This window comes from Panthera uncia, assembly GCF_023721935.1.
Source record: "Panthera uncia isolate 11264 chromosome C1 unlocalized genomic scaffold, Puncia_PCG_1.0 HiC_scaffold_4, whole genome shotgun sequence".
NCBI classification, from domain to species: domain Eukaryota; kingdom Metazoa; phylum Chordata; class Mammalia; order Carnivora; family Felidae; genus Panthera; species Panthera uncia.
The window spans coordinates 93365542-93390301 of NW_026057585.1; the positions used below are offsets into that span (position 1 = coordinate 93365542).

Sequence of the window (24760 nt, forward strand, 5' to 3'; positions counted from 1 at the left end):
CACCGCATCTCCCACTGCTGTGCCCCTCGCGCCCTCTGCTCAGCCACGGGGACCTTTCTTTAGTCCCTCAGGCATCTCAGCACCTGGGCTGCCGCACCACCCCCCCCCCCCCCCCAACGTTCAGGACTCAGTGTCAACAGCTCCTTGTCGGTTAGGCCTCCCTGAGCCCACATCACACACATCATAACACCCGGCCTTCCCGTCAACGCCAACCGCACCTGCGTGAAGGGCCCTGCTCTGCCCCAGATGCCTCCCATCTCACTCACCCAGTTCTTCAGGCCGAAAAGCCGAGAGCCCTGGATTCTTCTCATTCTATCAAACCCACATCTAATTGATCAGGAAGTCCTATGGACTCTTCGAAATACATCCACGTCCAACCACTTCTGACTACCTCCATGGCTACCATTTTGGTTCAAGCCCTGGGTTCTTGCCAGGGTTAATATCATCTCACCTGGGTAATTTCACATGCTTCCAAACTGGCTTGTTTCTGCGCTATTCTACAAACAGCAAGGGGAGGAGTCCTTTAAAAATGTCAGTCACGTGAGGAGCCCGGGTGGCTCAGTCGGTTGAGCGTCTGACTTCAGCTCAGGTCATGAGCTCGTGGTTCGGGAGTTCGATGGGGCTCTGTGCTGACGGCTCGGAGCCTGGATCCTGCTTTGGATTCTGTGTTTCCCTCTCTGCCCCTCCCCTGCCTGTGCTCTGTCTCTGTCTCTCTCTCAAAAAATTTTAAAAATTTTAAATAAATTTAAATAAATAAATTTAAAAAAAATTAAAAAAACCCAAAACACTGGGCTACAAAAAGACTGTGACTTCTGTCCTGCATGTCTTTTCTCTCTCTCTCTGTCCCTTACTGGCTTGCTCTGAGGGACACCAGCTCCCCTGTTGGGAGCTGTCTATGGGGAGGCCCACCTGGCGAGGAACGAAGGGAGACCCCCGGCCAACAGTCAGAGGAGCTGAGACTCTCAGCCCGGTAGCCTGTAAGAAACTGAATCCTGTCAACAGCCATGTGAGTGAGCTTGGTCAAGCCTACCCCGGTCAAGCCTCACGATGTCACCGGAGCCTTGGCCCACGTCTTGACTGCGGTCTGTGAGGAGACCCTGAGCCAGAGGCCCCAGCCAGCCTGTGGGACCCAACCCACAAAAAAGCGCGAGACAGTAAGTGTCTATTGTTTTAAGCTGCTAACTTTTGGGGCCGTTTGTAACACAGCTGTGGATCACAAATACACTCACCTTAGCTTGTCCCAGTCTCCCGCCGACCGAGTGACTTACCCAGCCGTACTTTTCCTTGCGGCACAGTTACTACAGGCCAGAGCCTGGCCCCATGCAGATGTTCAATAATTACTTGTGAATGAGTGACTAGGGTAAGGCATGCAGGATGCCCAAAGGGACAATGCCATAGCTCAGAAGGGGCGAAGTGGGAGTTCAGGAGGGGGGAGGCCGGTTCACCCCAATCCCAGCTGCCCTGGAGGCTGCTACCCCCTCCTAGCAGAGACTGGGGGCCCCGGTCTCCCTCCTCTTCGGAAGGATGCTGGTCAGAGCCCAGGATTCGAACTCTCATGGTCTCTGAGAGAAGTCCCAGCTTCATACCCCATTCCAGACCATACCTTCTGGATTTCCTCTGCTCTTTGGACTTCAGGCCTCTTTTCCTTTGTTTGGGATGGAGATTTGCTAAACGCCTCACTTAGAGTGATCTAATTGTTATACCCTTGTCAGACTTTTTCATAAAAATGATTTAATAGATAAGAAAAGAATCCTAGTCCAACCCACGTGGCCCATTTTTTTGTTTGGAAATGGTCCCTGTGTCCATAAAAAGGAAAGGACTGCCAAATCCAATCCCCTCCCAGCCCTGTCCCCACCGGGTCCCAGGCTGTGCTAGGGGCCAAGAGGCCAGAGAACCTTCCAGCAAAAACATCAGGCCCGAGTTGGAACCTGGTGCCCATTCTGGGTCTGGCAAGGGCTGGCTGGGTGCCCAACTAACTGAGCCATTTCCTCCCAGACTGGGACAAGTTTCCTGCCCAGAGGGAACTGAACGCACTCCCAGGCAGAGAGGGGCTGGGTCCTGGATTGGGGGAGGGGCAGCCACAGGCATTTCCCCCACCTCAGCTACTTTGGGGCTGAGAGGCCCATCTGGGGGTAGGGTGGCAGAGAGCAAAGGGTCAGGGATTAGGCTTGGACTGTCAGTTGGGTGGCCACTTCTGGAGGAATGAGCTGAAACCACCCTGTCCAGGCTTGGGGCCAGCCTGCCCTATGTCCCAGGTGTGTCCCAGGTGTGTCCCAGGGTGGGGAGCGGAGAATCCTATGCCAGACTCTGTCCTGAGGCAGTAGCCTTTGGGTGACCATGGTGGCCTTTGCTGAGAAGCAGGGCTTGCCAGAACCTGGAATCCTCCAAGAATCTTCTCCCTTCACCTCCTCCCTGACGTCTCCTCCACCCGTCCTAGACAATCTGACCCTCACAACCCCCAGGAGGCCTGGAAGCTGGGAGTCTCCTTTGCCCTGTGGGCCCCCCCCCCCCCGGGAAAGGGCCCTGAGCTGGGCCTTCTGTCCCTGTGGAAACTGCCCTGTGGGCTGGATGCTCGGGCCGGGGTAACATGGCTGTGATGGAGCATCAGATTACTCTGCTCACAAGGTGGCTGCAACCATATTCCAGAACCTTCCAGGAATGGACCTGCCATATTTTATGTGCACCTCGGTTGGTTTCCGTGGCCCCAGTTCTTCCAACAAGAGGGGGGTAGCAGGAGGCATGCAAAGCACTTGAGCTCTGGGAGTCAGGCTACCCGGATTCAAATCCTGACTTAGCCACCAACTAGCTCAGTGACCTTGAGCAAGTTACATAACCTCTCTGAGCCTGTTTCTGAATCTGTAAAAAAGGGATAACAGTACCTGCCTCTTGAGGCTGATGTCAGAACCAAACGAGATCATAAAAGTGCCCGGCATAGTGCTTGGCACATGGTCAGCACCCTACACGTGGCAATTTTTCTTCTGACGGGCTCAGAGAGTGGCAGCGAAGCCCCCAAGGACACACAGCAAGTGAGCAGAGGAGCTGGTACCCAACCTTTTCCCAGATAGTCTGTTGCTCCCCGGGCTGGGCCCTGCAGGGAATACGAGGCTGAACGAAGCTGAAATGGCAAGGATCCTCACGGTCTTAGCCGAGCCTCCCTTCAGCTGGTTCTCAGCCTAGGATGGGACGGAATGTGGGCGCCATCCACCCGCGACTGTAGGGGGGTGCTAGAGCACGTGTCCAGGCCACCACATCCCCATGGCTTCCTCAGCCACCTCAGTACTGAACTCCCCAACACCAGGGGACCCAGCTGGCATGTATCCCCGGGGCCCGCCCCAGCCAGAGGAGCTGTGTGGCCTCAGAAAAGCCTCTTTCCCTCTCTGTGTGTTCATGATTCTAACGCAGGTTGAGAAAATCATCTTTATTGTTGTTCATGGAGAGGGCGAGGGAGGCCAGTAAAGGAGAAGCCGTTCTGAGAATGCAATTCTCCCCCGTTCCCCCAACCCCCCCACCGGGAAGGCAGGTTTGAGGGCGCTGCATCCGTTCTCTGTCCTGAGAAAAATAGGGGTTCGCTCAGTGGCCTCCAAGTGCCCCCTTCTGAGAGCTCTAGCCCCGAGCCCTCTTCTCCCTCCCAAGAGCCCCAGTGCCCACCTTGAACTCCAAGTGGGGGGCAGGGCTGGCAGTCCTGGGGTCAAGACCTCCAGATGAGCCTGGGTGGGCCCGAGACAGACTCCCAAGTCCTTGCTAAGGCAGGTCAGGAGGGGGCCGTCCCCTGGGGCTGGCCAGGTGCTGAGGGCTGGGGCGGGGGCTGCCTTGGAGCTGACACTGAAGGCCTCTGGGATGGAAACTCCTGGGGGAAGGTGGGGAGGAAAAGAAGAAGGACACAACTCAGCTCCCCCATCCTCTGGTGGGGGAGCTTCAGGCCCTGCTTCCCACGCAGGGGTCAAAGCTTAACACCAGGTGAAAGAGGGGATTTCAGCTCCTTCTGCCCCCACCCCGAGAGAGGTCACCCCAGCCCTTCTTGAACTCGGGCCTGTGGAGGCTCCTCGGGCTGTCTGGAGCGGGGCTTCCGTGTCTGGGGGACCCACGCGGTGAAGCGCCCACCTGTATCTGGCAAAGGTCCAGCAGGGTACGGACGCTCGTCAGGCACCAGAGCTCGCCCAGCAGGGACATAAGGACCCCCAGGAGGTCCAGCCAGCTGCCCACGGTCAGCAGCAGCACGAAGAGGCCGCCCATGCGCACCAGCACCGTCTGGACCTGGCTCTGCAGGCCGGGGTTCTGCCGCTGCTCCTCTGGGGGGGCAGGGCACCTGTCACCACCTGCCCGCCATACCTGAGGTCTGGCCTGGGACGGGGCCTGGACTCCCGGCTGCCCCCGACCTTCCTCAGTGTGAGCCTTCCCCTCCCCTTGCAGCCCCCTGCCTCCCTCCTCCCTCACCCCCACTCTCTGAGCACCTGGCTGGCACCAGGCACTTCTTCCTAACCAGGCCTCGCTGTCTGCCCCCGAGCCTGCCCGCTGCTGCGCTCTGCCTGCAGTCAGGGGAGGGAGGGGGGGCACGCCAGCTCCAAGCTGCAGGCACCGTCCTGCCTCCACTGCCACCTCTAATCGGTCGGGAAGCCCCGGGGACTCTTTCTGCTAAGTAGAGCCCCACCCGAACCCACCTCCCCACTCCCGCTGCCCCACCCAGTCCCAGCTCCCGGCTTCTGTTCTTGACCTTGTGGGTCAAGTGTCTACTCCATGTCCGCTCGGCAGCTAGTGACCTTCTAAACACAGGAACGTGACGTCCTGCCTGATCTGAGCCGTGTCCTCATTTCGTCTCTGGCTCGCTCCCGTTCCTTACTACTCCCCAGCACGCCAGACTCACTCCCACCTCAGGGCCTTTGCACCCGCTGCTTTCTGCCTGACTGCCCTTCCCTGTCCCGCCACCTCGACCCCGTCTCCGCCCTGCAGCCAGGAGGTTCTTCCCATAGCCCACATCTGGCCAGGTCGCTCTCCCCTGCTGAAAGCCGTGCAGGGGCTTCTCATCAGACCGCCTGCATTGGGTTGATGAGGGCTCTCCATCAGGCCCCCCCATCAGCCTGGCCAGTCTCAACCCCTCCCCATTCCCTTGGGGTGACAGCCATACTCCACTTTTTCAGTCGTTCCACAGGGCCCCCCTTCTCTCACCTCTGGGCTTCAGCCTGCGGGGTTCCCTCTGCCAGGATCTCTTCCCTGTCCCCCTTCCCCACCCGAGCCCTCCTACTATCCTTCAGAACCCGGTTCAAGCTCCATCTCCTTGGGGCTCCCAGCGCATGCCACACCCATTAGTGAGCCGCCCCATATGGCTTCTGTCACTAGACCGGGTGCCCCGGGATGGCAGGGGTGTGGCCTAACTATTGTCGGCCTCCCCCGGGGCCCAGCACAATGCTGTGCCCCGGTCGGACAGTGGGACGTGAATGCCCAGTGAATCAGCGGCCGCCCAGGACCCCGCCTGTGGCCCTTACCCTGCATGTAGATGACCAGCAGCGTGTAGCAGATGACGAGTGGCGTCCAGAAACGCACGGCGTCTGACGTGGTCAGGAAGTCCCGGTTGATAAGGGCCACGGCTGCCAGGTCACCCACGGCAAAGGCCACGGCCAGGGCGCGGGCCAGCAGCCGGGGGAGGGCATGAGCGCCGGCCAGCAGGCCCAGGCAGACCCCGCAGTACTGCTGGCTGCTGTGCAGCTCGTAGAGCTGGTGGATGTGGCGGCAGAGGCGCCTGGCGCCCGTGCGGAGCAGCGTGGCCAGCCAGAGGCCCAGCAGCAGGTTCAGGGTGCGGTGCGGGGCGTCCTCCTGCAGGAAGCTCAGGCCGCAGGTCAGCCCGCAGCCCAGCGCGTACTGGCACAGCAGGTGCAGCCGCAGCGTCTCGGTGCCCTGGGAGCCCTGGGCGGGGGAGGGGGGGGAGGGGGGGGGGGGGGGGGGGGGGGGCTCGGGCGGCCGCGCGGGGGGGGGGGGGGGGGGGGGCCAAGGGGCTGTGAAGGTGCAGAGGCTCCATTCTGTAGGAATCTGGAGCCGGAAGGAACCTTGGGGATCATTGCCAAAGAAGGAATATTCCCTGGGGTGCCCGGGTGGCTCCGTCAGTTAAGCGTCTGACTCTTGATTTCGGCTCAGGTCATGATCTCATGGTTCGTGAGATCGAGGCCCGCAATGGGATCTGCGCTGACAGCATGGAGCCTGGCTGGGATTCTTTCTCTCTCTCTCTGTCTCTCTCAAAATAAATAAATAAACTTAAAAAAAAAAAAGCAGGGATATTGCCTTCAAGGTCAAGCCCTACCTACTGGGATCATTTCTTGCTGCTTAATTTCAGTCACGATTGTTCCTTGGGCCCCATGTGCTTGCTGAAGGTTTGTGGCTCAGAGCCTTGAAGACCTGGGTTCAGAGCCTGACCCCGCTTCTTGCTGGTTGTTGACCTGCGACAAGCCAGTTACCCTCTCTGAGCCTTAGTTTCCCCGTCCGTGAAATGGAGATCACAGCGAAGCTCTACCCGCCTCTGACTGTGTGGATACGTGAGATGATGCACTCAGAGGATCCGGCACGGGGCCTGGCACACGGGGAGCTCGGTGTCCAGGACCTCGCTAGGAGCAGGGACTGTACTGGCGATCACAACCCCAGGGGGCAATCTGCACCCTCCGGTCTCGGTCTTACAGAAGGGAGGTGGTGAGGAGACAGGGGGGTCTGGGGTGAAAATCAGGGCCCGGGTTCGGGTAATGACACCCCCCCCCCCCCCCCCCCCGGGGGCCTTACCCTTCCCCGGGGGGGGGGGGGGGGGGGGGGGGGGGGGGGGGAAAAAAGCGGGGCCGGGGTGGGGGAACCCCCCCCCCCCCCCCCCCACCTCAGGGAGCCTTACCTTGCCCAGGGAGAGCAGTGTGGAGATAGCCCGGAGGGAGAACTCAAGCACCACCAGGGCGGCCACCCGGGCCCCCACGACGGTCAGGATCAGGGCCAGCCCTGCCAAGTGCGCGGTCTCCAGCAAGGCCCATGGGGGCTGCAGCCGGTGCTTTTCCAGCCGCCGCTCAGGGTTGCTGTGGGGCAGAATGGACGTGGGCAGGGCCAGAACCACCAGCCTCGGCCTGGGCAGTGGTCCCCGTGCCCCCAGACGTGCTCACTGGGGATAGGGTTCCCTTCCCTCCGGCCCTGCCCTCACAGGCCGGAGACAGCTCGGGGGCCCAGGAGTGGGCTGGGTTGGCAGGCACTCACTTGGCACAGTTCACAAAGAAGTAGACCTTCAGGAGGCTGTTCAGGACGGAGACTCCGCTGGCCCCGATGAGGCCTGAGGGGCAGGAGGGAGGGCAGGCGGTTTGGAGGGTTAGAGGTGGTGGGAGACCCACGTGGTGGAGGGTGGGGGCGGGGGGGGGGGCCACCCTGCAGCTGCCCAGAGCTGCCGGAGGGGGGGGGGCTGCACGGGACAGGGAGGTGGCACTCACCTTGCAGGACAGAGTCTAGGAGGCTGGAGCCCCACTGGAGGGAGGGGAGGCCGGGGAGCCAGGAGGGCAGGGATGGCAGGGAGAACATGGCCGCTGCCGGGATCAGCCCCCGCCTCTGGCCAGGTCTGCTCCAGAGAGACCAAAGTCACGGGGCAAAGGTGTCAGTGGAGGGAGGGGAGGGGCAGGGAGGGATCAGAAGCTCAAGGGAGGGAAGGGGAGGGGAGGGGAGGCAGGGATACCTTCAGGGCCCCAGGGTTACTGGCCTCGGGAGCCTACTGCTGTCCAGGGGCTCTGCCTTTGGGCGGCATGAAACCAGCACTGATCTCTGGCCTCTGTCTCTGCTCAAGTTGGGTGCCCGTTTTTCTCACCCTACCTTAGGCCTTGCCCACAGGGCCTTCCTGAAGCCCCAGGCCTTATCTGCTGCCCCCCGCAGCCTTGCATCTGGGCTCTGCCCCCTCAGCCCCAGTTCTGGAAGGTGGCCCGTACCCCCCACAACCTGAGGTTGAGATACAGTTCTGGGCCCCCCCTCTCCTTCCGCCACTGGGCAGCCTGCCTCGACGATCCTCCCCGTGTCCACTAGGTGGCAGGCCTCAGTTGGGTTGGAAGCCGTGGGTGCGGCAAATCTGGATCCTCCTTCCCCAGACCGAGGAGGGAGCCGAGGGGTGGGGGGTGGTGTCACGGGTCGGGGAGACCGAGGCTTCAGCAGAAGGGAGTCGTGGAAGTAAACAAAATAGAAAACTTTATTGGCTTGGAGTGTGTGGTGGGGTACCCCCGGGGAACAGCAGACATGGGGGATGGCAGGGTAGGTGGTTTAGGCTCTGCTTGGGCTGGGGCCAGTCCTATCCCTTCCAGGGACTCGGTGTCATTCTCTGAAGCACAAAGGTCAGCGTGGGCCTTAGGAACACACTCAATGGGAGGAGTGTGGCTGCAGCCTGGGGAAAGGGCCCAGGGTGAGGACACCTAGCTCTGCTCCTCACGTTGAGCCAGTCCCCTCCCCGCCCTGGGCCTGAGCCTCCTCATCTGAAGAATGGGCATGTCCAGAGACCCCTTTCAGAACGGTCATGAGGATTTGTCTGGACGCCCACAGTGCTGGGCACCTAGGAAGCCCTCAGTAAAAGCTTCTAGTTGGTGTTATAGGCTGCATTATGTCCCCCCCACCCACATTCATATATTGAAGTTCTAACCCCCTGTATGTGACTGTAATTGGAGATGGGGTCTCTAGAGAGGTAATTAAGTTAAAATGAGGACATTAGGGTCGGTGCTAATCCAACACGACTGGGGGCCTTATAAGAAGAGATTAGGACACAGACACAGAAGGAAGACCATGTGAGGACCCGGGGGGAAGATGGCTGTCCACATGCCAGGGGGGAGAGAGAGAGGGGGGAGAGAGAGAGAGAGAGAGGCCTCAGAAGAAACCAACCCCGCTGATGCCTGGATGTCTGACTTCCAGCCTCCAAGCTGTGAGACAATATCTGTTGTTTAAACCATCTTGTCGGAGGGTCCACTATGGCCTCGTGGTGCCTCACAGTGACTGTCGGGGGCCCTCCAGCCCTCATGGTCCTGGCTCTTGCCAGGGACACCAGCCTGCGCCGGGCAGAGCTAACTTCCAGTCCTCTTTCTGCCACTTCAGAGCTGTGTGGCTTTGGTCAAAGCACTTCCCTTTTCTGAGTTCTCAGCTTCCTCTTGGTAAAAGAGGGTTTAACCGTCTCACACTGTTTGAGGACTAAGCAAGCTGATGCATGTAAGCGACCCAGCTCAAGGTGATGGCCATGCCCCGGAGCAGCGAGTATCATAATGAGTAAGGCTCTGGGATAAGGTAACCCAGTACAGAGAGGGAAGAGAATTTGCTGGAGAACAAAGTGGCTGGCCATCCGGAACAAATGCTCTGGCCTGAGGGGGGCCGTGGGTCTGGGGGGGACCAGCGCTGTCCACACTCTCCTCCGACCTGTGGCAGGGTCTAGGCCAGTGGTCTGCTCTGAGCCGGCCATTCCCAGCTGGAGCGGGCCGTTGCTTCCTGCCGAGTGCCAGGCTGTGTCGGGAAATGGGGGTGAGGGGTGCCCCCTAGGTGCCCTGGTGCAGGCCCCGCCCAGCCAGTTTCCGGAGCTCATCCCAGAAGAGCATGCTGAGGATCGTGTGGGGGCCCAGGCGCAGGTAGGCCGGGCCCAGACCCTTGTAGAGTGCCAGGGGGCCCTCCTGCCGCCAGATCTTCACCAGGCAGTCGGCGAGGCCACCATACAGCTGGCCCTGGGGACAGACACGGGGCAGATGTCACTACAGGGAACGTGGCGCCCTGGCTGGCACAACCAGGGGTGTCTGTGTGTAGGGGCTACTGTGGCACATCAGTAGAGAGACTCTCCCCAAGCTGGGCAAATTCTAGAAAGGTGGCCCTGTAGGCTGTGAAATTTAAGAAGCCTCTTCGTCCAGGCAGCCACAGCCCCGTGCCTGGGGGCCGAACTTTGGCTAGTGGCACACAGGTGGATTTCAGCCCTCACTCGGCCTGTGGAGGGCACCTCTGGGCTGAGCGCAGCCCGCACCGGTGTATGCGAGGGCCCATGTGCGTGAGGCCGTGGGGTCAGGCCTGGATTCTGATTCGGGCTCCTCCACGTATCAGCCGGGCGACCGCACACACAAGTCACCAGATCTCTCTGAGCGTCAGTTTCCTCATCAGGAAGATGGAGGTGATTGTGAGGATGGATGCCTGGGACATAGGTGCTCAGCAAACAAGGCAAATCGATGCGTCTGCATGCATGTCACGTGTCTGCGTGTCTCTGGCTGTGTGTGTGTGTGTGTGTGTGTGTGTGTGTGTGTGTTGGAGGGTGCTCTCCAGTTTCCCACTGGCCCCCCACCCCCCGCACCAGCCCCTGCTCACTTTGCCAGTTCCGTCCACGGGCTGATTGTATAGCCGCGTGCTGACCACGTCGAAGGGGGTCATGACTGCGGCCACGGCGACGCTACTGATCATGCCTCCAGCCAAAGCCACCAGCCAGCTGTCCTCCGGGAGCCACTGTGGGGTGGTACAGGTTCTGACGCCTGCAGGTGCCCTCCCCCCACCCCCCGCAGGGTACCCACCCACCCCTCCCAGAGTGTGGGGGCTGGGAGACCTAGGGGGAGGGGAACAGACCGGGCGCCTCCAGCCACCCCCCACCCCAGCTCCGTCACAGCTACAGGGCTCACTGCTGGCCCCCACTCCTGCTGGGCACAAGGGCCGGGGACACGACCCTAAGGGCAGAGCCAGGGTCCTCAGCTGTCTTCAGGGGCCCTGTCTGTCACCTCCCCGTTGGCTTCCCTAGGTGGGGGTCCAGCTGGAGATGTTAGGGAGTGATGAGGGCCCAGAGGGGGAGAAAGGAGGCAGACGGCCCTTACTTTGGGGTGTCTGTGGGTGGGCACAGGTGTCCCCGGCTCCTCACCTGTTGCTTCTGCACCCAGGCCTTGGCAGAGGCAAAGGTGGCCAGCTGGGCCGCGGAGCCGACCATGACCCTGGGCACGGCCCCACCCACGCCCCGCCATAGTCCTGCCAGGCCTTGCTGCCGCCAGATGGTCTCCAAGGCCCCCAGAACACTCTGCGGGGAGAAGACGCCGCGTCATGGGCAGCCCCTGCCGGCCCAGGAGCCCATCCGGCCCAGGGAGCTCTGGGGAGTGACGGTTCCTACCTGGTGATGGTGCTGGTGCCCCACAGCCATCGCGGCCACCGTCTGGGCCTGCAGCTGTGTTTTGACCTGTGACAGCAGACGTGAGAGAGGGCCTGGACGAGCGCGCCCCGACATCCAGAGCGCCACGAGCCCACCCCCACAGCTGAGGGGGCGTGTGGGATAGGGTCGGGGGCGAGGCTCTGAAGTCAGCCTGGGTCTGCATCCCGGTGTGACCGGAGCAAGTTACTTAACCCCCTCCAGGCCCGTCCGCTCACGCCTGACAAGCCGTTCTGAGGACTAAGCGGGATGACGATGGTACAACATCCAGCCGGGGACGCGGGGGCCTCGCTTATTTTTCACTCGCACAGGCTGTACGGGAAGATGGGTGGCCACACCGGGGTGGAGCCAGCACACGTCCTGCCACCCTCTGCCCCCCCCTCTGGCTCAGGCCTGGTGGGGCAGGGACCCCAGGAGGATGAGGATCAGGACCAGCCTCTGGGGCTTTGAGCCAAGGGGCAGATTCCAATCCCGGGCAGGGATGTTCCCCGCCCAGCAGGCCCCACCCGGCCGTCCAGGTCGGTCCCGCAGGGCCAGCCTGGGAGGCTCCAGAGTCCCCGGGCGAGCTGGGTCACGGGGTGATGGAGGATGGAGAAAAGGCACTCACCAAGTAAGCAGGGCTCCCCACGAAGGCTCCCAGCGCCCCAGCCACGGCGCCTGCGACCACGGTGCCACCAGGCTGTTGGGTGAGGCCAGCCTGGCACGCCAGGCTGTAGCAGTAGAAGCGGACGCCATTCATGAGGCCCTGGTAAAGGAGGCCGGCGGCCAGCCCCTTCTGCAGGCCACACAGCCCATCTGCACGGATCACCGCGGCCACCGAGGCAAAAAAGCCCCTGTAGGGCCGCGGGTAGGTGCCCCGGGCCCGCAGCTCCCCCTGCAGCTGCAGCCGCGTCTTCACCACCTCTAGGGGGTTAGTGAAGACACAGGCCAGGCAACAGGCCGAGGCGCCTAGCACCAGGTCCACAGCGGGGGCAACCGTCTCCGTGGCCTCTGTTCCCGAGGCCCGTTGCGCCCCGGGCAGGGACATGGGCATAGGCCCTGGGGTGGCGGAGCTTACGCTGTCTGCACCCCCGCAGGGCCGCCCGGCTGGGGATCAAGGGGGCCTGGGGCCATGTCTGGAGGGCAGACGTCCAGGTCAGACAGGCCGGGTGGCCCCTGGTCTATCCTGGGAGTCCACCTGCTCTGCTCGGCCGCTGGGGCTGTTGGAGCCCGGGACACGCCCCTGCTGGCTCTGACCAATCCCAGCTGTCTCTGTTCTCCACACCTCCCCGCAGGGGTGGGCCTGGACCCTGGGATCTGGGGAAAAGGTCACCTGGGGCAGGAGGGAGATTGGGGGCGGGGAGAAGGTGTCAATCAGCTGAGACTCCTCCTCCTGTTTTTCTTACCCTCCTGCCCTCCCTGGTGCCCCTGCCCCGCCTCTGGTTTAGCCAGTCCTGCTGCAGCTCGGAGCCCTGGGCATAGAGCAACTGCCCGGGGAGGCTCCTGCAACCGTGCCCAGGCAACGCACTGACTGCCCACAACCACCCTGCCACCGTCTTTGTGGCTTCTCCGTTCCCGGCCTCAGTCTTCCAGTCTGGCTCCCACAGTCTATGGTCCCACTGAGAGCAGAGGTGGAGAAGGGCTTCTCGAGCCCCTTGGAACTGCTTTTGAATCCCGGGCTCTGCTACCATGTGTGACTCTGGGCAAGTCACTTTCTCTCCCTTAGCGACGGTCTGTTTCTAAAACGGGGATATCAGCACCTACTTCAGAGGTGTGTGGAGAACATGCCTGGCACAGGGCTCCACCCAGAAGATGCCCCCCCCCCCCCGCCACCGCCCCGTCCCCCGCTCTGGCTCCTTCCTCCCCATCCTTTGCCTCCCAAGACTCCAGGGCCCTGGGGCCGTTGTGTCTCAAGGGGTGGCCTGTGGCTTTGGTCATTCACCCTATGAAGACTTGCCCCCTAGTCCTGTCCCTCCTCCTGGTGGGAACCTCTTCTGGACTATAGGTTTCTGGAGAGGCCCTGGTATAGAAATGGCCCTTTGTCTTTGTTTTTTGGGTTTTTTTTTTTTTTTTTTTTTTTGCTTTTTTTAGAGAGAGAGAAAGAGAGAGAGAATGAATCTTAGGCAGGCTCCACGCCTAGCTCACTACTGTACCTTGAGATGGTGACCTGAGCCGAAATCAAGAGTCGGCTGCTTAACTGACTGAGCCACCCAGGCGCCCAGACGTGGCCCTTTGTGAAAAGGGACTTCACACCCCTGGGAATGGCTGTCAGGCGCTAGGCTGCTCGGCCTGGCCTCCACCTTGGCCTCTGCCCCCCGGGCAGTTCTCTCCCGCCACGGCCACCCCACATCAGCCAAGTTCCAAACAGAACCAGAGGCCGAGCCACCCTGCCTGCAAGCCCACCTCTAGGCCTCCACGCCCACCTTTCCCAGCTCCCACTCCTCCCCCCCCCGCCCGGTACGAAGCCCTGGAAGAGGCAGCGCTGAGGGCTTCGGGGCCCCAGATCACTTCCCCCCAACCCCCCGCCTGGGCCTGGCAGGCTTGGCACCCTCTGGCCTGCGCCCAGCGGTCCGGGGACAGCTTGGACACTCTCGGGTTTATCCCACATGGCCGGCACTCGCCCCCAGAGCTGGGGAGGCTGGGAAGGCTGGCCGCAGGGACAAGTCCCGGGACCGGAGGGGTAGCTGCCGCTCCCCTGGCCACTGCAGGAAATACAACAGAGAGCAAAGGTCAGGCCGAGAAACCCTCAGGGCCTGAGCTCCAGAGAGCTCCATGGGGAGGCAGCGGGCGACCGGGTTCTCAGTGTCAGCACAGAGCAGCTGATGGCAGAGAATTATGGAATGAATGAAGAATGAATGGCCAAGGGGCTTCAGAGGGGGGCTGGAGATGCCCCTCCTCCATCCTGGTCATAAAGGGCCAGTGACAAGTCTTGGCAATATAACGTGTCTATTTTATTTAAAAAAAAAAAAAAAAAAGAAAAGAAACAACAAACAAAACCCAGACCATCTGACCCCTTCCCCCGGCGGGCCCTTGATAAAACTCTCCGGAAGGGCCCGGCTCCAGCCAAGCAGGGGATGGTCAGGAGACACCCACGGGGACGCCAGGCTGGTGGGCTCCATTCCTCTCTGAGCCCTCCTCCCTCCCCTTTGCTCCCTGCAAACGGAAACAGCCTGCCTCCTGGGTCCTCCTGGGTCCTCCCGGGTCCTCCCGGGTCCTCCGGCCGCTGCGGTTTGGGGAGAGGCAGGGGCAGGGGGCCGTGGACATGCGAGGCCGCTGGGCAGCCAGGGAGGGCCGGCCCGGCCCCTGCCCCTGCCCCTGCCCCCGGCTGTGGGCCCTGGCGAGGCAGGCAGCAGTGTGCCGGGGGCCAGAGATAGCGAGGAGGAAACATGCACCGAGACCTTAGTGCCCGGCCTCCCTGCAGAGCCGGCTGAACGTTCAAAAATGAACAAGGATGGCCGGGTCTCCGCCCAGACCTCTCACTCGGGAGAGGAAGAGGGGACTGCTGCCTTCTCGGTCCTTCCGCTCCCCTCAAAGCTGATACTATTCTCACTGCTGTCCTGAAGAGACGCAGATACATCCGGATGTGCCGCATACACAGAGCCCATAGGGCTCAGACCCTCTGCCCCAGCAGCACTCTCGGGGCACCACTGGCCAGGCAGGATGCCCAGGGGTGTGCGGAGCACCCATTCTGGATCCCTGGGAGGGGAGAGACCCCGTCTCAGGCCCCGGTCGGTGGTTCTGTCCCCCAGGGTGGGAGTGGGCTGTGGAACAGGGGTGGAAGCCAGGCCCCAAACGGCATGATGCCCCAGCGGGCCACTGTGTGTGCTGCTCCGCTCGCCTTTCTTGGCCCGTGGGGGGGGGTGGGGGGGGGGGGGGGGGGCCGGCCAGCTCCGCCTCAGCACCAGGGGTCCCGGGAGGCTCTGCCCCGGCACAGGCTGTCGCTCCGCTGCCAGGCGCTGTGGATGAGGCTCAGGGCATCCTCGAACTTCTTGCTGGAGGCTTCCTGGGTGGCCTTGTGGGGGAGGTCCACCTGTGCGGGGGCAGAGAGGGGGTCTGTGAGGGCTTCGGCCCAGGACCCCGCTATCCTGGGGTGCCACAGGACCCCTGGAGACCCTCGGCACCACGGGACCAAGAAGGGGCGGCGTGTCCCGGGTTCTGCTTCTGGCTGTGGCCTCAGATGCGCTGGAGGGCGGAATCTTGCCCTTTTGGTCCTAAATGTTCCGGGCTGTCCCAGAGCTGCTGGTACAGTGCCGTCCCCGGGCCCCTGCCTCCTGCCTCTGTGCCACACAGGAAGGACTCCTCTCCCCGGGGCAGCGGCTCCACTCCTCGGGGCCCCGGGTGGCTCGGTACCTGGTAGATGGTTTTCCACCCAGAGCTCAGCGCAGACAGGAATCGGTCCAGTTCAGATGTGCAGCTCAAGTAGATGACCCAGGGGGGCAGAGCCTGCTGGCTGTCCTGGGAAAACTCCTGGGGAGGGCGGGTCCCCAGGTGAGCAGACGTGGCCCTCCTTCCGCAGGGCCTGCCTCCACTGCCCCCGGGCCCAGCTCACCAGGACACAGTACTCCTTGCCGGGTTCCGTGGAGACCGCACTGATGTCGGCCAGCCTGGCTGTGCCCAGGGAGCGGAAGAAGCTGGTCTGGCAGTCCTCGTGGCAGGTGAAGAGGCGGTCATCGGTAATCACCAGGCAGCAGGGGATGCAGGGGCTGGGGGTCACCCCCTGGGGGATGACCTGAAGGGCATCGGTAGAGGGGAGAGGCAAGCTGGAGCTCTCCGGGGGTCGGTGGCACCAGACCTGCCCCCTCCAGGGGCCCGGCCAGCCCTTGGGCTCCCCCTGCTCCAGAGGTCAGGCGGGCTCCACCCAAGTCGGAAGTGGAGGTGGGGACAGGGGTGACAGTGGGAGTGTCCGGCCCACAGGCGGCCCTGAGCCCTAGGACCCGCTCCTGGGCTGTCCCCTGGAGGTCCCTGTCTTCGTCCTCATGGGCCTCTCTGCGAGTGCGTGTGGGTCTGGGGAAGGGACACTGGAGGGGGCTGGACGGGGTCGGGAGGCCAGACGAGCGGCGCAGGCCAGAGGCGCTCACCCCTTTGGACACGGCCTGGCAGAGCTGCTGCATCCAGCCGGCCATCTCGGCCTCGCTGTCCGCGCTCAGCTCCAGGCAGGGCCGGTCGGCGAGGATGACCTGGAAGGCGTGGGGCCGATCCGTGGTGTTGGCTCTCCGACAGCCACCGCACTGCTCCCCCCTGGGCCAGAGGAGGAGGGGTGAAAGGGGAGCAAGGAGGCAGGGGTGGCGTCGGACACGGGTGCGCCTGCACCCGCGGTCCCGGGGGCTGGAGGCCACCGGAAGGTGCTATGGACCCCTTTGGCTCTCAGGAGAGACTTAAAGCTGCCAGGCGGGCCCGGCCCTCTCCGAGGGACAACTTCTGCAAGGGGAACTGCCAGAATTGCCAAGATCCTTCTAGATATCTCAACCTGGCCAGGCAAGGGGTGAGAATCCGCTCTTAGCTCTGGCCCTCTTGGCATCAGGGCACATTCACTCCCGTTGCCTCTGTGGGCCCCAGGTTTTCTCCAAGTGCCTGTGCGTCCATCTTCCATCAAGTCAGGAGCTTCCCGGGGGAGGGACCGCCTCCCCTGCCCGGACAGACCCTCCTGGCAAGGAGTTCCTCTTGCTCCCCTGACAGGACGATGCCCAGCCTCCCCTTGCTTGGGGTCCTATAGCCTCAGGGCTCAGCAGACCCCAGCGCAGCGGTCAGGGCTGCTGGATGGGGTGGGGCTGAGTGGGGGCAGGCCGAACTGGTTGACACAAGGGGGTGGGGTGTCAGCTCGAGCCAGGGAGAACAGGAGCCCCGGGTCCCAGGCTCGGCCAGAGCCGCCACCTGTGGACAGCACCGCCAGGCCTCACGCCTGCCCAGCCCCCCATCGCTAGGACACTCACCCCATGTTCACAGAGAGCAGAGGGGTGACATCTGTGCGGTCAGGATACTGGTAGAGGATCCCGTTGCTGCAGGGGCACAACATGGCAGGGGTGAGGCCTGCCCCAAGAACCGAAGGCCAGGTGGGGCCCAGATCCCGGGGGGGCCTGAACTGGGGCCTTAAGCCCCAGAGGCCAAGGGGCCTGCCCTCTGTGGAAGGGAAGGTGAAGAGAGAACTGCAGAGGCTCGGGAGGGCGTGCTGTCCCCTCAGCAGACCTGGGGATGGCGAAAACCTTGGCAGCAGCCCTGCCCGGACCCCCGCCTGATGCGCCCCAGGATCCTCGGGCCCCAGAGACGGCCGCTTTACACAGAAGCTCTCGCAGCCCGGAGGGGGTGTGCTCCAAAACCCTTTTGGGGGTGGAAAGAGGCCCCCGTGGGCTTCTCTCCCGGGTGGCCGGCCCAAGGGAGACCCCCGCTGAGGGCCCAACAAGCCCCGGGTCGAGCCCGGGGCCAGAGCTGTGGGAGCCCCCACCTGAGGACCACGAAGCAAGTCTTCCAGTGCTCTTTGCCCAAGTAGGAGGTGCCCGCCTTGTAATGCAGCATGCCTTCTTTGGTGATGGCGCCCTCAGGGGGTGAGCAGTGGCAGGGCACTGGACCCAGGGACTCATCCAGGGGGTCCTCCCAGTGCACAAGCCCGTAGAAGCGCACGGTGACAGCGGTGGCCTTGGGGGGGGGGGGGGGGGGGGCAGCAGACAGAGCGGTGAGGTCCGGGTCGGGCTCACCAGCGGCCCAGCACCAGGAATGGCCGCTGAGCAAGCAAGGCCGTGCCCCAAGTGGGGTGGGGGACAGGACCCAAGGGTAGGAGAGCCCCTCCCAGGTGGGTGATGGAGAGGTCCTAAAGACGTCCTTTTGCGTCGCCTGGCCCCCAACACCACAATACCTCCCCTGCACTCCCGGCTGTACCTCACACTTAGATTCCTGGGCCACGAATTTGGCCAGTGCCAGCTTCTCCATGGTGGCATCAGTCAGGATGCTGGGGTAAGGTGGTTCCCGGCAGCCTTTGATCATGGCGGACTTCAAAGAAGCCAAGAAGAACCTATACAAGGGAGTGGGGTTTGCTGTCAGAGGCCTGGGGGACCCCCACCCTTCAGCTGGACGGGATCCTGGCCTGGAGGGGTCCCAGGAACTTCGGGGATGGACCCGGCCGGAAGCAGAGCTCAGGGCAGCAGGTGGGGCGATGATGCACCGGTCGGTTGCCATCAGCTGTGACCTGGAAGAGGCCTAACCGTTCCCCGCGGCCGAGGTGCCTGGGGTCTGACGGTGAGGCAGGACCCCATGAGGGGATGCCGCAGACGGGTGGGACCCGGGTGCCCGTCACTATCCGATCTTATCATGTGTACTTTCTGTATGAAAGCACGAGGGCCAGCAGTGGGGCTCGGGTGTCCTTCCTGGCGGGTGACTCACACCAGCCCCCTTCCTCTCCGCAGGCCACGCAGGGTCTGAGGTCACCTGAACTGACGACGGAGCCAGTCAGTGTGTGTGTACCTTTCCTTGCAGGTGCCTGAGGGAACACATCTGCTCTGTACTGGTTTGTGTCCCACTTCTCCCCCTCCTGCCCCAAGGGTGGGGAGACCAGGCCAGGATCTCCAGTCCTACAGGAACGGGGAGGTGGGGGATTGGCCGGGGGCGGGGGGTGCGTCACTCACTCAGCCAGGGCCACGTCAGCCGTGTCCAGCAGAAACTGCTTCCTGCGGTTGGTGCACACCAGCTTCACCGTCTGCTGGTCGAGGCCCACCTGCCAGAAGCGATACCTTCACATGCACAAGGGGCTTGGCTGCTGCCTGGCGGAAGAGGCAGCCACGGCCAGACAGAGGGCCGGCTGGGGAGGGAGGAGGCAGACCCTGGCATCGCCACAAGGTAAAGCCCCGGAGGCCTGGGACCCAGGGCGTGAGTCAGGGAGGGGAGGGATGGTCGGAAATACGGTGGACAAAGAGGCGTCCTCAGACTCGGTCCTTATCCCCAGCATCATGTGGTGAAGCTCCCGGGAGAGGAGCTGACGCCCAGCCCTGGGGGCGGAGGGGTCGAGGCAGGGACGTGCCTCGCTCTGAGCTCCCGAGGTGGGTGGCCAGAGGAGCCCCGTCCTGTGCAGTTGGCCTGTGCCAACTGCAGATCCTGCACTCACCGACACATAGTCAAGTTCGTTGTAAGAAACGGCCTCTTCCACCAGGTATGGCTTCTCCGCGGCCCCTGAGAGAGGAGACCCCAATGCCTGTAACTCTCAGTGGCCTCTTTTCCCTCCCCCTGCCCCCTTTTCTAAGACTGGCCCCTCTCTCAGCGAGGACCCGTCCTTGTCCTGCGACCTGAGATGACAGAGTAGGACAGTGACACGGGGTGCTCGCGGCGGGCAGGCCCCCGGGCTCGTCTTGGGGAGGAGTGGAGTGTTTTCGCCACCACACGCCAGGCAGCCGAGAGCCAGGGGCGGGGGGCACAGAAGGAGGGAGGGTGGTCAGTGTCGTCCTCGACCCGCTCTCAGCAGCTGCCCTGGCCTAGCCCGGGGCGGCGGGCACCTTTCCGGAGCAGGTAGACATAGCAGTCTGTGAGCAGCACGTACAGCAGCTGCAGGGTGCCCTCCATGTGCCCGGTGCTCATCCGGATCATCTGAGGGGCCGAGACAGGGGGCGGTCAGGCACCCCGGCTCCCGCCCCCGGCCCGGGCCAGCGCGCTTTTGCCCCTGGCCCCTGAGCTCCTGGGACTTACTTTGAAGAGCTGCTCTTCATTTTCTCGAAACACGTGGATCATCAGCAGGAGTAAGTGATTGTTGTCTACCCTGCGAGAGGGACAAGCGTGGGGAGGGTGAAGGCCAGGAGGGGGGTGGGAGGGGACACAGGCACGCGGCGGCACCGTTGTCGCGGCTCTGCTCCTGACCAAGAGCCAGAGCGAGGGAGGGGAGACGTGCGCCCCGTCCCAGCCCCCAGCCCAGGCTAGTTCCTCCGGGGGTTCTGCTTGGTTCATTGGGAGGACGACGCCCACTGTCCCCTGCTTTGCAGGCCGGGGGCGTCTCACGGCAGCCGCACCGAGAGCCTTGCTCACCTGAACTCTGCCGAGTGGGTCATCTCAGAAGGGCTCCCCTGCCCCTCATCCACCCCCGAGTCCTCAGCGCTGCTCGGACACGGGCTGGGCTGGTCTCGCTTGAGCTGGCAGAGAGCCTCGTGGGTCCCGGGCTCTGCTTCGGGCACAGGTCCGTCACCCGCAGGGGGCAACTGCGTCTCCAGAACCGGGGTCTCTGGCTCCCGGGCCTCCCCTGCGGTGTCCTCTAGGGGCCCAGGTGCCTGTCCCTCTCTTCTTCCTCCTCCCTCTTCTTGGCCAGCAGTCGCAGGGCCACCAGGAACATGCAGCGGTTGGCCAGGCCCTGCAGGGTCATGGTTGCTGCCACTTGATGTAAGAGCACTTGGACTCTCGACGGTAAAGCGGTAGAAGTCCATTGGGGCTGGAAGCCCCTCACTAAAGTCGCAAAATGGCGGCTTCTCCGGGGCATCCCCGGGAGAGCCGGTCCGAAAGGACTGGTCTGGGGACTGGACGTGGGAGCGCCAGGCGCTGGGGTCCAGCTGCCCGTTGAGCTGGTCAATGACCTTACTCAGGGGCTGCCCCAAGCGCTCCATGGAGGTGTCCTTCATTTCGGGGATGAGCAGACCCATCTGGCCCGGCTCCGGGAGCTCGCTGCCCTCAGCTGTGCCGCTGGGCCCCTCTCCCTCCTCCTGGGGGGAAGTGAAGGTAGCGTCCGGTGAGGCCCGCCCAAGGCCTGGGCTGCTGACGAGGCCGTCACCATCGCCCCGCCTGGCACAGCTGTCCTGGCTGGAGGAGGGGTGAAGCGGACTAGCTTCCTCATCCGATCTGGTCTTCTTCTTCTTGCCGGTTTTCTTCTTCTTGGTGACCCTGGGACAGTAGCGATGGGGAGAGATTTACCATCTGGGCGCCACTGAGCTGGGGAATTTGGTGGGCTGGGTCAAAAGAGGTGATTCTGGGCGTGTGACCTCTGAGGGCACAGCCAAGCTTCCGTGGTCCTGGGCAGTGCTGGCTGGGAGGCCCTGGGCCAGGGGCACAGAGCAGCTCAGGCCCTGAGGGACCCCCTGCTGTTGGCAGAGACAGGGACCAGAGGAACCCCTGAGCAGGTCCCACGAATTCTAGCCGATGACACAAATGAGCTAGCTGTGTTCTGGGGGGACAAAACAGGCCACGGTCGGTCGGAGCGATGGCGCCTCCCTTCAGCCCTCCCCTTAGGATGTGGCCGGTGGACCCTGGGCGGACCTCACTTCCCATTAGGTGTCACTGTGGATAATTCAACCAAAAGTGGACTTAAAGTCTTTTGGGCTCAAACCCCTTGGTTGCAAATTGGCTGGGACGGGCGTGGCAAGGCGACCCCAGGCCTGAACCCATGAAGCCACTCGGGACTCGAACCACCCTGCAGAGGGGGACCCCTGACTCCAGTCACTGGGGAGCAAGGCCGGCAAGGCCTGGGGGTAGGACACGCACATCTTCTCACCCGGGGCTGAGAGCCTCAGGGCGGGAGCCCAGGGGCAGTCGGGAGCCCAATCCGTCCGCACTTCCCCCCTTCTAGGTAGGCCCCTGGCGATGGACGGAGACCCTTTTCTTTCAAGGAGCCATGCTGAACTACAATCGGTACAGACCTCAGAAACTGTACAGCGACACCCAAGGACCCCCCTGGGGAAGAATTCCAGTCTGAAGGGACTTTGTGGCCCTGGATGAACCTGACAAATGCCCCCACCCAGGCATGGCCCCAGGTGCCAGCCACGGTCATGGCCTGTGCCACACTGTCTTCCGGGCTCGGGCCCTCTGTTTCTTCCTGCTCACAGAACTGCGGGAGAACCACTCGGTCTCCAGGCAGATGCCCATATGCCCCGCCAGGGGGTGAGTGTGGTTCCAGTCTGCACGGACAACGTGACACCAGGAGTGCACAGGATGGACGTCAGGACATGCTTATCCAACTGCTCTCGGGGCCCCTCCCCACCGACCTGATGACCTCCAGCTCCGTGCAGGCGTCTGGCAGGTCAAGAGTGCGGGATTCCCCCTTCTCCTGGGACGTCGTGTGCACAGGGGTGGTGTCGGAGGAGGACACGGTCTCTGCCTGGTCCTCACTGAAAGGGTTGTGGCGCTGGGTGGGACTCTTGGTGGAGGCCTTGCTGCTGGTCGGGTCCGAGGCGGTAGAGCGGGGCCCGCTGACAGTGTCTGTGAGGTCTCCATCTGGGAGAACGGGAAACAGGAGACAGCCCGTCAGACAGCATCTGGGGCCCCCGGGCCCCCAAGGCATGCCTTATCCCATGAGGGAGGCGGGTGAGTTCCTCCCAGGGAAATCCGACCGGGGTGGCCCTGCTTTAAGATTTGAAGCCCCAGAGCAACAGGACCAGGGACCTGGGCTTGAAGAGCGACTTGGAGGGACACCACCACCACCTGCACTGGGAACCCTCAAGAGCTCGTAGCAATCTGGCCGAGTGCGAGTTAAGAGCCCCGAGGTTAAACGGCCTCCAGGCTGAAGCCCCTTAGGACAGTGACCTCGATGCCTCAAGAGGAAATGAGCCACAGACCTCTCAGGTTAACCTCAGAGCCTTCCGACGGAGAGTGCCAGAGGGGCTCCCCAGTGCCCCTCCTTCAGCACCAAAGGCCACCGGCAGGGCTGAGATACCCAAAGTCCTCTGAAGGGTGCCCCCCCACCAGAGGCAGATAAAACGCAACAATGGCAGAAAGAATAGAGGGAGAGAAGGGGAATCAGAGAAAATGAGGGGTGCAGAGTGGGGGCAGGGGCTGAGGGCAGGACAGGGAGCCCAGAGAGTGAGGAGCGTGGGGGAAGGGCAGAAGACGGACCCAGAGCACAGGAGGCAGGACGAGAGGCCAGATCAGGGCAACGAGGAGATGCCAAGGGGAGAAGAAAGGTGTGCCGAGTGGCTGCCCCCCAACAGCTGCCTCATGGGCTCTTCGGTGGCCGCTTCTCTCCCTGACATCCGATCCGCTCACTCCTGGGGGTGGGGGTGGGGGGAAGGGGGGGCAGGACCAGGCGCCCCTTGAAGGTGAGAGCTGGGAACTCAGTTTCACTCAGCTCGCCTACTGGTCCTTTCTGGGTCGGTCACCCCGACCCTTGGCTCCACCCTGGGGAGAAGGCGGGGAGGGGAGGGAGGCTGACTCTCCAGAGAGGGGCTGGTTTATCGGCTCCCCCTGCCCCCAACCATCCACCCCAGGTACTGGAACGGGCGTGCCTAAAGCACACGGGGCGCTTATCTGGTGGCAGATGGGAGCTGCCCCAGCAGAGGACTGAGGCCCTACTGGCGGAAGAGGCTGGATGACAGCTAATGGCACGGGACAGGGGACGCTCACGCCCCATTTGCCAGCTTACACACGTCTCGTTGGCCATTATCTGCCCAGAGGAGACGCAGTAAACACGCTTCCCGTCCTCAGCCTCATCTGGAAGGGCCCGACCTGCTGTCGGCTGCCTAGTGGGTCTTGGAAACCGCTGGGCAGCTGTCTGCTGATACAGCACATCAGCCAGTTTTTTAAAAAGTACAGCGTCTCTTCATGGGAGGACAAAAGCGGGGCCGAAAGCAATCGCCAGCCCTGCCAGAAAAACACTAGCAACACACGAGATTTGCTGCTCATGTCCCGGGACCCCAGAGCCTTCGTTCTCAGGTGCAGCAAACCTCGCCCTTTGGTCTCAAAGAAGGATCCCGCAAGGCCAGACATTCTTGCTCCAGCCCCCAGAGACCTGCGGCTGTCTGTGGGAGCAGCCGAGGGGTGAGTGAGCAGGCCACGGGACGTGCTGGGTGTCAAGGCTGGACGCTGGGGGGGCCCACCGGTTCTGGAAGTGAGCTGAGGACCATGGAAGGCCGCCCCAACCCCCACTCCAGGGCCCAGAGTTTGGAGCCGCCCCCGAATCCTGCTCCCCTCCAGGTGGAAGAAGGCAAAGCTTCCCAGGTGAGCTGCCAGAGGAGCCTCGGGAACTCAGGAGGTCACGGGGCGGGGGGGGGGGTCGGTGGGGGGGGTGGATTAAGGTCACCCGGCCCCCGGAGCCCAGCCCGGCCCCGCCCGAGCAAGCAGTGCCACCGGGGCTGTTAGCTCTCAGGCCACAGGGAGCTCTCAAGGGCTGCGGAGGAAGGTCAGGCCCTGTTTGTCAAGTGACTGCAACAGGCAGCGAGGAGCTGGGTCGGGAGGGGGTTAGTGGTTAGAATCAGAGGCAGGGAGGAAAAAAAAAAAACCAATGCCCAGCATGTGCACTGCAAGAAGAGAGGTTGAGAGGGTAAATGATGTTACGATGGAATTCTGGATTTCGGGCTGATCTTAACTAACTACCCCATGGCACTCTTCAGTGCTACACTCACAGCCAGATGACCTAATTAATTTTCCCTCACGCCATATCTTATTTCCCTCAAACTAAGTTATTTCATGCTCACATTACTTGGGAAAAGATCATCTGTCATGCGTTACTCAGAGATCACGGCCCTAATAGCAAAGGGGCCGGCTCTGGAGCAGCGGAGAGAGACGCTCATCTCTGCCTCCTGCCCAGGATGAGTAGTCAACACCCCCACCCAGGCCAGCCCCTGGCGGAAGGGGCCCACAGGGTGAGTGGTTCTTTAACAAGGAGGGAGGGGGGGTAGCTACGGCCTCAGGTCTAGAGGAAGCATTAACCCTCTCAGAAACGTGCCTTGAGTAATCGTGAGAACGTGGGGTGGAGCTCTATGGACTTTC

The 24760-nt window shown here is 62.7% G+C and overlaps 3 protein-coding genes across 3 annotated transcripts in view; all 3 read right to left on the bottom strand.

Annotated features, from left to right (window-relative positions):
- Positions 1–3384: 3384 nt before the first annotated feature.
- Positions 3385–7561, bottom strand: TMEM82 (transmembrane protein 82). Its single transcript, XM_049618016.1, has 6 exons — positions 7440–7561; positions 7213–7285; positions 6863–7037; positions 5481–5898; positions 4102–4289; positions 3385–3847 (listed from the first exon to the last, which is right to left on the bottom strand). The coding sequence occupies exons 1-6, from the start codon at positions 7525–7527 to the stop codon at positions 3752–3754; spliced, it is 1038 nt and encodes a 345-aa protein (XP_049473973.1). The 5' UTR covers positions 7528–7561; the 3' UTR covers positions 3385–3751.
- A 605-nt stretch (positions 7562–8166) lies between these two features.
- On the bottom strand, positions 8167–12361 carry SLC25A34 (solute carrier family 25 member 34). Its single transcript, XM_049618017.1, has 5 exons — positions 11733–12361; positions 11090–11155; positions 10847–10999; positions 10309–10443; positions 8167–9683 (listed from the first exon to the last, which is right to left on the bottom strand). Exons 1-5 carry the CDS (start codon positions 12156–12158, stop codon positions 9501–9503), a joined length of 963 nt encoding a protein of 320 aa, XP_049473974.1. The 5' UTR covers positions 12159–12361; the 3' UTR covers positions 8167–9500.
- Positions 12362–14175: 1814 nt separating this feature from the next.
- PLEKHM2 (pleckstrin homology and RUN domain containing M2) overlaps positions 14176–24760 on the bottom strand; it is a 35979-nt gene continuing 25394 nt past the window's right edge. Inside the window, exons 9-21 of the mRNA XM_049618918.1 lie at positions 22042–22270; positions 20102–20944; positions 19769–19838; positions 19579–19669; positions 19194–19258; positions 18718–18806; positions 17975–18107; positions 17544–17734; positions 17035–17100; positions 16183–16342; positions 15654–15833; positions 15455–15571; positions 14176–15134 (exon numbers count right to left, since the gene is read on the bottom strand). Coding sequence (XP_049474875.1) covers positions 15000–15134; positions 15455–15571; positions 15654–15833; positions 16183–16342; positions 17035–17100; positions 17544–17734; positions 17975–18107; positions 18718–18806; positions 19194–19258; positions 19579–19669; positions 19769–19838; positions 20102–20944; positions 22042–22270 — 2369 coding nt within the window. The 3' untranslated portion in view covers positions 14176–14999. The remainder of the gene's footprint in view (positions 15135–15454; positions 15572–15653; positions 15834–16182; positions 16343–17034; positions 17101–17543; positions 17735–17974; positions 18108–18717; positions 18807–19193; positions 19259–19578; positions 19670–19768; positions 19839–20101; positions 20945–22041; positions 22271–24760) is intronic.